The sequence below is a fragment of the Hirundo rustica genome, chromosome 5 (assembly GCF_015227805.2).
Source record: "Hirundo rustica isolate bHirRus1 chromosome 5, bHirRus1.pri.v3, whole genome shotgun sequence".
Classification (NCBI taxonomy): Eukaryota; Metazoa; Chordata; class Aves; order Passeriformes; family Hirundinidae; genus Hirundo; species Hirundo rustica.
In genome coordinates this window covers 37800800-37813000 of record NC_053454.1, presented here as the reverse complement: position 1 = coordinate 37813000, position 12201 = coordinate 37800800, and the positions used below count along the sequence as shown (strand labels likewise).

The 12201-nt window shown below is 41.5% G+C and overlaps 1 protein-coding gene across 2 annotated transcripts; it reads left to right on the top strand.

Moving 5' to 3' along the window:
- The first annotated feature begins 2388 nt into the window (after positions 1-2388).
- On the top strand, positions 2389-11965 carry CASP6 (caspase 6). 2 transcript variants are annotated; one of them, XM_040064696.1, is made up of 8 exons: positions 2389-2461; positions 3486-3527; positions 4279-4321; positions 6060-6209; positions 6645-6721; positions 7154-7329; positions 9772-9928; positions 10497-11965. In XM_040064696.1, the coding sequence occupies exons 1-8, from the start codon at positions 2431-2433 to the stop codon at positions 10733-10735; spliced, it is 915 nt and encodes a 304-aa protein (XP_039920630.1). In that variant the 5' UTR covers positions 2389-2430; the 3' UTR covers positions 10736-11965. The 2 variants fall into 2 exon arrangements, with proteins under 2 accessions (XP_039920630.1, XP_039920631.1); XM_040064697.2 differs by having other exon boundaries at positions 6063-6209; positions 10497-11953.
- The last annotated feature ends 236 nt before the right edge of the window (positions 11966-12201 follow it).

Here is a 12201-nt window from a genome sequence, read left to right as displayed (position 1 = left end):
TCCTACACCGCATGAAATCATGCTGAACAATAAAACTGGGGGGGAGGTGGTTAGGGAAGGGTATGGATCACTCCTTGGGGACTGGCTGGGCATTACTGGTGGTAAGCAACTGTACTGTGTGTCACTCATATATCATTTTATTACTATTTTCCCCTCCTCTCTCCTGTGAAACTCTTTACATTTTTTTCTGATTTTCTCCCTTCTCCCACTGCGGGGAGTGAGTGAACAGCTCTGCGTTGTTTAGCTTCATGCTGGATATTTTAAAGCATAACAATACTATAGACAGTGGCTCATTGAACTCAATACTGCGTGTTTTTTGTGTGGTCAGTAACACTGTACAGCAAGTGTGTCCACAATCAAGCTTACTTCTTCAGACTGCAGTTCTGGTCCATCCATAATGCTTTTTCCAAAAAATACCCACCTGCTGGGGAGGCACTGCACCAATCTGAGAGTGTTTCTTAACGAACAGGCATGTCTGACAATGAAGCTTCCCCACATTTCAATGAGCTGGAAGCGCACGCCAGCCCAGCCCTACCTCGGGCTGCACACAGCTGCCATCGACTTACCGGTGACTCATCTGGACACAGCGCTGGGGCTGCTCCTAGCCTCCAGCAAAACAAAGCAGAAAAAAAACTGTCTTAAAAGGATCTAAGTGAAACTACTGTTCTGAGGAACACGGCTGAGACGAGTTCAAACTCCTGCTACAGAGTGCTAGGTTTTTGTTCTGCAGCTGCTGCTTCACACGGGAGTCTTGCTGCCAGCGGGCTCAGGGGCAGTTCTAGCGTGAGCTGTGAGAGCTGGAATTCGCAGTTGCCAAAAAATGAATGTTTGGTTGGAGTCTAAATGTTACCCAGTGTTAGGCGCAGACCTTGTGATAGTGTCATGTTCTAAAGTATGCACAAAAAAAATTGATACAAACTTCCATCTTGATCCAGCTGCCTACTGGCAGCCTGAGGGTGACAAGTCCAAACAAGAGGAAAACAAGCCAAGCTGATTAAAAATACCCATGGCTCGAAGGGAGACATTTTGTCTGAAATCTTTACCCTTGCAAGAAGCCTGGGTAAAACCAGACTGGGTAAAAATGCCTTTAATTCACCCTAAATCTGCTTCTTTTTGTGCTTGTAGCAGCACTCTCTTAAGTGCACATTCATATCTGAGGTTATCTCCCTAAAAGTATCAAATTCAGATCCCTCTAGGGTACAATCTGTAAAGCTTTTTGTGATAAACGCCAATCACTTGTTTTAAAATTTTAAAAGTTTAATAGTAAATAAGATGGTTATAAAAATAGAATTAGAGTAAAAAAATTTGAACAGTTTTAGAGTTAGGACAATACAAAACAACAAAAACAAAGTTACAGACGTCTGGGTGCCTCTCCCGAGCCACAAGCTCTGAAGAAGGACCCCTGTTAACAAAGGATTTTCTCTTAAAAGCAATCGCCTGTTGAATATTCATACAATTCATATATAATACATAAATTCTATTCTAACTAAGAATTGTCTCTGGTTAGTATCACTTTTTTCCTTTAATCTCTATGGCGTCCACCAGGCTGAGAGAAGCAGGAGGAGCTGGTCTCTTCTGATAAGAAAGTAGTAAATTCTTTCTTCTTTGAAAGATTTACATTTTCCTGTGGTTGATACATAAAAACTACATTTTAACTACAAAACTACATTTACCATACTATCAAAATATTAATACCACATTAACAATTAGCACAACATAACACATACAGTAAATATCTTGCGTAGAGCCATATAATATGCACTTTTCACACTTTGATACAGAAGAATGGGTGCTCGTCATTGGCTTTGGTTCAGAATCCTGTTTGTTATGCAATTGATCAGGGACCGGTTGGGGGATACTCGTTGGGATATCCGGGCGCTCTCGTCAATACCTTGTCACTCGCCTCACAGCTCCGAAATCATCAGAGAACTGAAGCGAGAACAGAGCAAAGCTGCAGAATGAGCCACACCTCAAACAAGGGTTGTATGTGTGGGTGCCCGAATGAAAACGCACTTTGAGGAACAGGAGCCTTACAGGAAAGAAAGCACGATGCGCCTGAAATAGGAATTTGAGCAGAGTTTTTTAAAATTTAAACCCAGCCAACACGGGAGGCTCTCACCGCATTTCAGGACGGCGGCTTTGTACCCTGCGGCGCAGTTACTCCACCGCGGCGGCTGAAGCACCACCCCAGGAGCGCTCGTCACTCACCTCAACACCTCACTCACCCTCAGGCTTTCCCGGCCCCGTCCCTCGCCCCGTTCCCGGCGGAGGCGGCCGCCGCGGGAGCCAAAGGCGGCAAGCGCCCGCCCCCGGAAGGCGCGGGGGAGGAAGGGAGGGGAAGGCTCGGCTCGGCTCGGCTCGGCTCGGCTCCGCTCCGCTCCGCTCGGCTCGGTGTGTGTGGGCGTGCTGCCGGTGCCTCGTTCCACGGCGATGTCGGGCTCGGAGCGGCGGCCGCCGGCGGGTGCGTGTGCGGAGGGGACGCGGCGGGGAAGGGCCGGGACGCGCCGCTTGCGGGGTTCTGCCCGAGCGCGGTGGGGAATGTCTGCCCGGGGCCGGGGGCAGCGCCCGAGCTTCCCCCAGAGCGGGAGCGCTGCCCGGAGAGCGCTGCCGGCGCTCACGGGGAGCGGGACCTCTGCCTCTATCCCCCCTTCCTTCCGGAGGAGGAACGGGACGGGGAAGGTGCGAGCCGAAGGACGGCGGCGACGGACGAGGAAATGGATTTGCACGTAAATCCCCCTCACCCCGCCCAGGAGAAAATGCCTCCGGCTCCCCGGCACGGGACGGGGCGGGGAAGGTCCCCGCGTGTAACAGGAGGGCAGGAGAAGTCCGGGCAGCAAAACCTGGGTTCCCGGAGGTGCAGCTAGGCTTAAAGGAACTTCTTTTGTGTGCCGTTCGGTTGTTTCTAAGTGCCTTGCCTTTGGTCTCGGTGGTAGACCTGTTGAGACGGAAACGCATCCAGGAAAAGATGCTGTGAGATTCCAGTGGAACCTAGCGCATACCTGATTTTTGATTCCATCTTCACGAAATTAAAGACTAGTAGTCCCGTTGGTCTCCATCAGATTTTAGAACAAGCTTGTTCTTGTGTAAGACAAACACAGGAAAAATGCTCATAAATCATGATAATTTGAATAGTGTTTGCCTGAATGAAGGTGCGATACGAGAACGACAATGAAAATCCAAAGACTAGGAAGTTACTAAACAGGATTAAATTAACAGGAAAACCATCTTTTCCTGGTTTCTTGTAGCCCAGGAATTCTATTCCTTCCGTGTCAACGTTTTCTGTCTTAAAGTTTGATGACTATAAATTCTTATGAAGTTTTGGGGGGTAGTGGATCACAAGAACTTTTGTCCTCTATCATTACATAGCTATGTTCATTTTGCAAAAGGCATTTATAACATTTGACGAAGAGCTGTGAAAAGCTAGTATTGTATGTGCAAAGCAGTTTGTAAAATACATGTACATGTGACTCTTCTTACAATTGCAGGCCGTGTCCAGCTGGATAGCAGACCTACATTGCCCACCACAGGTATAGTCTCGTATACAGCTCTCTTAATCAGTCTCTACCAGTAGTAGTAGTGATTTAATAGCTCACTGAGATGCTTAAGTGAGAGGAACAAGTATTTTGGCCCGACCATCTGCAAGTCTGGAGTTCTGCATGCTCCCAAGATGTGCATCTTCCTTGTTGTTCCCACATGATAACTTTTGTGTGCATTCTGTACTGGAGGTACTTAAAGTCTGTATAGTTCAGCAGAAGAAAAGGTTTAAATCTTGCTTATTCTCAGTTGTCAATAGCTGTTTCACTGTCTGTTGTGACTCACGTGCTGCATCCAACTTCAAAGAGAATGCTCAGCATTGTATTAGCAGCGTTACTGAAAGAAAAGAAACATTATGATATTTTTAAGTTATGTAAAGTTGTAATTACTGAGTTAGAGTCTCTTTAAAAAATTACACCCAGCTAGTTAGTTATATAAAATCATAGTCTCTGGATATGTTTGTAGAGAAACAGATACACAGACAGATAGAAAATATGCATGTCCTGACCACCTGAAATTCAGACTGTTGGAGTCAGAACTTCCAGATCAGCCTCCAAAAGCTGTGGGTGCAGAACAACATTAATGAGGCTGTTTACCTGCATGCCTACTTACCTGATGTGTGAATGAGCTTTTGGTTCACATTAACAGCTAAACTTCAAGGCTGGATGCATAAGTTCTAATTGGTTTTGTTTGTTTTTAATGGATGATTTTTGTGGCTAAATAACTTTTCAATTTCTGTAACAGATGGAAATGAGAACATCACAGAAGTAGATGCACTCAATATAAGGTAAAGTTCTGGTGGCAGTGACAGAGGTGTCCCAAGGGACTGAGGTCAGTGCAGGGTTTTCTGATTTTTGTTAAGAATTCAACAGAATTATTTGATTTAACTCCACCCACTTACAAAACATATTTCTAGTTTTAGCTCTGCCCGATGCAGAAGCACCTTTATTGTGATGGCACGTGAAAGGGACTATGAGGAGTGCTCTCTTTTTATTTCAGGCAGTGTGCAGAGCCCATCACAATTTAAGGAGCCACTGGACAGACTAAGTGGTAGATTGTAGCACAGGAATGGGCCATGGAACAGTGATTCCATGAAAGCCCTGAAATCAGTAAACTATCTGCCTGATAACTTTGCCTCATCCATGCAGCTGAGTAGAGAAAGAACTATTTGAGGAATCATCCTTCAATGGTCATTCACAGGATCCAGCGACCAAACTGTCCAAAATCCCTACTAGCCCTGCACCTAGCCGAATCCTAAGGAAGAGAATTTGCCAAAATCTGAAAAAATTCTGGTACTGATACAGGTGAAATTGTTCAAGGCTAAAATTTATAAAATTTGTAATCTCTAATTACAAGGCTAAGATTTATAATCTTTGCATTTATCATGTTTGGTACTCAGAATGGGAAGAATGTGATAAAGCACCCAACTTCTCTTATTGGTTATCCAGCCAACATTGTAGAACCTCCCTGACTTTAAACAGTCACCCTAAATTCCTGTTCTCTGTCTGAATTCTTATGTAGATGTTACAAAAAATGTTTCATTAAGGGGATTCTCATAACAAAGTGGAGAGGCAAAGATAGTCTATGGGTAATGATGGTAATTTTGTTGTGAAACAAAAGCATTTGCCGATGAAACTCTGATCTTGAACATCTGTGGGCAAATATTCTAAGCAGCTTTCTCCTGTGATTGCACAAGACCTGAATATTCCATAGCATGAAAGAAAATATTAACATGGCAAAAAATGACTGCTCTGACCAGAGCCAGTCCTAGGGCAGCATGACCTGGGCTCTCATTCCATATACCTTGAACTCTGGACCTGTTTATTGCCAGAGCTGTTGCCAGAATTGTTTCAGTTTCTGTTTTCTGCACCAGTAACTACAAAAGCAGAAAGATTTTCTGCTTTGTCTTTCTAATTACAGCCATGTCAACACTTAGGATCTTTTGGGTCCAAATGTTGGCATGAGTGTGGATGGTCCACAGCCAAATCCAGAGTGTGCTGTCACACATCCTACACTGTGTTTTGCTTATAGACCAGTAGAACTGTGGAATGCTGTGGAATGCTGGAACTCCCAAACACACAGGTGTTCTATGTGTTAGATATGATAAAGTCCTCTACTTAGAAGCTGGGTTGGTCATTTATTCAGTTCTCGAGAAGACCTCTGTCCTTCAACTTTAGGATTTTGTGGGCCTGTTGCTAAAAACTTAGATGAACCATTGTATTTTCATAGCTTTCATTTCGTTAGGGTAAATAATAAACATTTGTTCTCCTTTTGCAAGATTAGCACACTTAGCACCTGATCCCCAGTTTATACTCTATTGGTTACAATGCAGCACTTGATTTACTTAGAAGAAACAAATCACAGACAGCTGCAATTCCAAATAAGTACACGTGTACTATCCAATTATGTTAGAATTTAGCTAAACACATAACATGGAGAATTGGAGGCATGTCTGAAATGCACCATTATGTGCCTTAACTAATGAAACAGCCTCATTTACCAAGAATGTTTTCCATCTGTGGCAGCAGACAATCACTTGATCCTGCAATGGAATACAAAATGAACCATCAAAGAAGAGGACTTGCATTAATCTTCAATCATGAGCACTTTTTTTGGCGTTTAACGCTGCTGGACAGACGTGGGACTATGGCAGACAGGAACAATCTGAAACGCAGGTAAGAAGTTGGTTGCTCTACTAACCTGTAAAAAACCCCTAAACTTCAGAAATCGTGGTCAAATTAAGGAGTTACCTAAATCCTGTGTTTAAGTAGACCCTGGAAGACTTTGCAGACATAGCACCTATGCAACTTGGGTGAAGAAAGCTGTAATTAAAAAGCTTCAAGGCACATTTTTTTTTAGGTCACAGAAACAGCTGGCACAAACCCTATGAATTCAGTGAGTCCAGAGCTTTCTTTGGACAAACTCTTTGAAGTAACTTTAGGTGTTAGACCTTTCCTTGACATTTTGAATTCAAAATCAACTTTAGTAATTTTGTTCATAAATATTGCATAAGAATATTAATTCCCACGCATGGAAATAAATGGAGTTGGTAGCAATTGATATATAATTTGAGCAAGATTTTTACTAATACTGATCTGTTCTAACAACAGTTTGACAGACCTTGGGTTTGAAGTCAGACTTTTTGATGATCTGAAAGCAGAAGATGTGCTGCAGAAAATTCATGAAGGTAAGAGACTATGTATTGGTTATGTCTAAATTATTGCAGCAGAATTCCCAGATACCTTCCCTTCTAATCTCTCTGTTCATCTAACTTAAAATAATTTTTTTTGCACAAGGAATTTAAAATTAGAAGGACTTAAAAGGTTAGGCTGAAGATTATTTTATTGCAATGTAAGTGAAGCTTCTGTGGAGAGAACTAATTAAGTCACTGAAAGATGGAACATGCAGCTGGGAGAAGATAACTACATTCTTCTTTTTATGGTTAGTGGCCCTTCAGCCAGGTTGAATCAATGCACCTTGAAATCCCTACAGTATGGCTCTACCTGAAAATAGCATCCATGTGAGAAAGGACTGATTGGGGATTAAATGATATGATACAAATGCTTTTTAGACTTGAATGTGACTGTTTTGTCATTTAAACACCACTTGACTATTTCAGCCTCAGTGGATGACCACAGCAATGCTGACTGCTTTCTGTGTGTGTTCCTGAGTCACGGTGAGGATGATCATATATATGCATATGATGGCAAGATCAAAATTCAGACAATCACAGACATGTTCAGAGGAGACAAGTGCCAGAGTTTGGTAGGAAAACCAAAGATATTTATCATTCAGGTAAGATGTCTGTTTCTGAATTTAGTGTAGTTAACACTGACTTGTGTCTTCCTGCAATACAGTTGTCAGTTCTCCTGATGCAGTCTTTCCACAAGGCATTTAAGACAATGATTTTTCTGTTTTTATTAGAAACCCTAATGTATACTACTGTTAGTATTATTATTACAGTTGTATTTAATTGTTGCCATATTCTATTAGCTTTTTGTGAATGTTTACAATTCTGTAGTCAAGTCTTCTCATGCTTGTAACATAAACAAGAGTTGTTTTTCACATTCCTCTCTGATGAGGGACAACTGATTGACTTCTAGCCTCGCCAGTGGGATGGAGAGGTGGTAACCTTGTTCTCCAATCCCTGGTCATTGTCCAGAATTTATATAAGTGAAGTAACCGTAATAAAGTTAGCCTTCTTTTACATTAGAGTGTGAGTATCATTTTTCTTCGTGTCCTCTAGCGACATTTAATAAGTAATTTTACAAAAGAAACACAAATTAAGCCCACATCGGATCGATTGTCAGTGTGTATTTAATAGCAGAGGAGGCAGTAGGAAGTTTTTTTGAGAAAGTTCTGTGCAGCCTCAGCTCAGTTCCTATTGGTCACAGCCCTAGGCTAAGCTGATAAGCTATCAAACCTTTCTATCTTCATTGCTTCCTTCCAGGCAATGATCCTTGGTGAAGCTGGGTTTTGTGTTGGGTTTTTGTCTGTTTCCTTTCTTTTGTGGGACTTTTTGGTTGGTTGTTTTTGTGGTGGCAGTGATTTTCATTTGTTGTTGGTGGTGGTTGTTTGTTTTTGGTGTTTTTTTTTGGTCTATGACCTGTACTTGGCATCTCTGTAGAAGCTAAATAATCAAATTAAGGCTTTATTGACTCAGGAATATTGTTTGTGCTAAGTGGTCAGGTAAAGACCACATGTAACCTCCTCTTCCTTTCCTTGGTTCACAAGGAAATGAGAAGTTGGGAGGTATGTCAGGAGGTCTCTGGTCCAGCCTTCTGTTCAAAGTAGTCATGGGGTCAAACCAGGTCATGCAGGGCTTTATCCCATCTTTATCCAGGTTACAATTAGCAAGCTCACATAAGAACCTGGCCTTCAGCAGATTGTAATTGTAGTAGTTTTCAGAGTAATTCTAAGTATTATTTTTTTTCCCCAAATAAAAGCTTCCTTAGGACACAGAGTTGCTGCAAGAAACAGCATATTGTTAATCCTTTCATTAGGATTCATTCAGATTACTTTTTTTTTAACCTGGTGCCAAAGATGGAAAAAATACTTTCATATTTCAATTTTAAGTTCTAAGCAATACTTGGAAACATTTATAATATGTACTCATCAAAAAGCTAGTTAACTTAGTTCATCACCTGAGTTCTTTTCCAGTGCAATTGGCATAGCACTTACCTCTGGAAATCAGAAGAAAGATCAAGATGACACTTTATCACTGTAAAGAAGATTCTTTGTGTTGTCTTTTGTTAGTGGTAATGAAGTAAGGCTCCTTTGTATCTCTTGTGTGTGTTCTCACCTTGTCCCCCTCCACGTGTAGCATTTCTGCATCACTGACAATAATGGGATCACTACTGACCTCCCACAGAAACCCTCGCTCAACAAACACACTTGAGACTGCACTAAGAGCAGAAGGGTGACAGCATGTAATGATGGCTGTGCTTCAGAGCAGTAATTCAACACTGCCTTGCCAGCAAGGGAGATACTTCTTCCTCTCTACTCAGCACTGGTGAGGCTGCATCTGAAGTATTGTCTCCAGTCCCGAGTTCCCCAGTTCCAGAAAAATACAGGCTTGCTGGAGTGAGTCCTGCAAAGGGCCACAGATGATTAAGGGACTCTGGAATATGTTTGATACGAGGAGAGGCTGAGAGAGCTGGACTGCTCAGCTTGGAGGAGATGGCTCATGGGAGTCTTCCCAATGTTTTAAACACCAGGTGGGACACAATAGCAGGGAGACAGGCTCTTCTCAGTTGGCTCTTAACCAAGTGACAGGTTAAGATCCAACTGGAACAAATTAAAACACACAAAATTTCATCTCAACACAAGAAAACACTTTTTTTTTTTTTTTTTTTTTTTTTTTTTTTTTTTTTACTGTGAGGTTGGTCAAACACTGGGAGAGGTCAGCCATACAGCTTGTGGAGCCTCCACCTATGAAGATCCTCAAAAGCTGACTGGACATAATCCTGGACAACATGCTGTAGCTAACACTGCTTCAGCTGGGGGTTGGACTAGATGATCTCAAGAGATCCCTTCCAGTCTTAGTGACTCTGAGATCATCTTCGAGCTTTCAATAGACTTTCAAGTGAAAGAGAAGTAAATGGGTCTTTCTGAAGGCAGAGTCATGGTAATGTGGCACACCTAGCTGAACAGAAGTGCCTCTGGTTAGTGTCAGAATTATCACATTAACAGTGAGCTCGGCACGGGTGCAGGCATAACAACTCTTCTCCCCAACAGGCTTGTCGAGGTGATAAACATGATGATCCAGTCATTGCTCACGATGCAACAGACAGCAGCAGTGAATCCCCTGTCAATGAGACTGAAGTGGATGCAGCTGGTGTCTATACTCTGCCTGCTGGTGCGGATTTTATCATGTGCTACTCTGTGGCGCAAGGTAAGTGCTAGTATTTTACATCCAGTGTCTGATACTTCACTCTAACAACCCTGAACACTTGTTCATTTTGCAGTCCAAAAAATGAGAACAGTTCCAAGTCATCTGATTTACGTGCCTTATAAGTAGCTACTTGTCTTGTGCTAAAGAAAAGGTTAAAGTAAATTATCAAGGTGCATTAAATTTGCCAAACAAAAGTATTGTCATCAGTCTTGTGGCTGAGCTGCCTCCTGACAGCAAACATCCATCTCTTTTCCAGGATTCTGGTGGCTTATAAATTTCTCTGCACTACATGGCTGTTTCTTTCCTCAGTCCCATCTGCTCTCTTATGGAGATGCAGTTGTGTAAGCTGCCAGTCCTCAAATCATGTTCCTCTTAGCTGAGCACTACAAGTGCTAGCAAAGCCATTTCCCATCTGCACTTTGCAGTGAAATTACGTGATTGGCAAAGTAAGATTTACAGCCATTAGCAATTCTTTATAGCTGGTACTTAGTGACTTTCATAAATATTTTTCCAAGAGGTTATCACTACTTACATTTGGATGCAATTTTATGTTATTTTTCTACTCTAGGCTACTATTCTCATCGTGAAACTGTAAATGGCTCCTGGTACATCCAAGATTTGTGTGAGACCCTGAGGAAGTATGGATCTTCCTTGGAGTTCACAGAACTTCTTACTGTTGTTAACAGGAAAGTATCGTATCGCAGAGTAGATATGTGCAAAGATATTAATGCTATAGGGAAAAAACAGATTCCTTGTTTTGCCTCCATGTTAACTAAAAAACTGTATTTTCATCCAAAATCTAAGTAGATTATTTAGCAGTGATGACCATTACTACTACTTGCTGCAGAAGTAAAGAATACCATCTTAGTTGAGGAGACTTGCTATTCTACAAGATTGTCTGCAAAATCACTGGGATCAAACATTACAGTTTGTGTACCTAATATTTTCCAAAATCTTAAAGCAGTTTTAATACTAGAATTACACCAGGGACTTTATCTCAGGGAATTTGGGAAAAATTGACTGGTGCCAAACTATTAGGTGCTCAGATTTTATTGAAATTGATGCTCCAGACTACTTTTGTCTTAAAAGCTTCTTGCTTGATTGCCATCTAACTATGGCACATCTTACTATTTCCAAAACATTTCTAATGTTCCATTAGATTAACTTGACTTGCTCCAAGAGCAGTTTACAGGGAATATGTTTGCAGGGCATCTTTTTAAATTTGTGGACAGCAGAATCCACAACTTTTGTAGCTTTAATGGGCTTTTTAGACTTTATTTTTATTTTCTTGAAACACAAAAAAGGAACTTAATTCCTTGAGTACAACTGCAGCATTAATATAGGATTAATCAAATAAGGTTGATTAATAAAGGGTTTCCTTTTGCTTGAATATAATTTATGCTTGGGGCACAAATACAGCTTGCTGGTGCTATGCATCCTCAGGAGAAGAACAGCAGTAGTGAGATGAGACCATGTGCAACTTGCTCAGAGTGAGCTTGCCTTGTCTGCATCTAAAGCTAAAGCTGCTGGACAACTCTAGGCAGCTCTACAAAATATAACATATGCAAACCTTCATACTTCAGGCCTTTGAGTTGGATCAGGCCTCCTCTTGGCCCTGGAGAAGATCAGCCATACCTCTGTCATTGTCTACATAAAAGGGATGGTGCATGGTCACCACAGGATGGTTACTGCTGCAGCATCAGTAATTGCAATGGTGCTGACTTGAAGCAAATACTTCTTTTCTTAGGGTTTTTTTGTTGGGTTTTTTTTGTGGTTGTTGTTGTTGTTTTTTACATTATTAATTGTTCCTCTGAGGGACAACAGAGAACTCAAACTGAGCAAAGTGTCTTAATCCACTTTCCTGGGGAAAAAAATGATAAAAAATGACTGATTTACTGGCTCTGCTTTAGTTAAGTCTTTCCGTATCTATGAGTCATAAATGTTGTATCTTGCTACACCTACTTTTAAACTTTGTATAAAGCATGTATGTTTCAATGTTTTGATAAATTCTTTCAATAAAATGCAACAGTGAAGCTTAAATGATTTCATAGCAAGTTTGAGATGCCTTACTTTTCCAGCACTTTTTACTAAGAAAGCTTAATTGTTACGCTAATCTAAACTTCACCTGTGGTGTTACAAAGAGTCAGTGCACAGACCAGGGAAAAGGAAACAGTAATTGCAGGAAAAGAATCCTTACTACTCCATGCCGAAGTTAATTATCCTATGAGCTACTGTTGTGCTATAGTAAATAGTACTAAAAAGGCTATACTTGT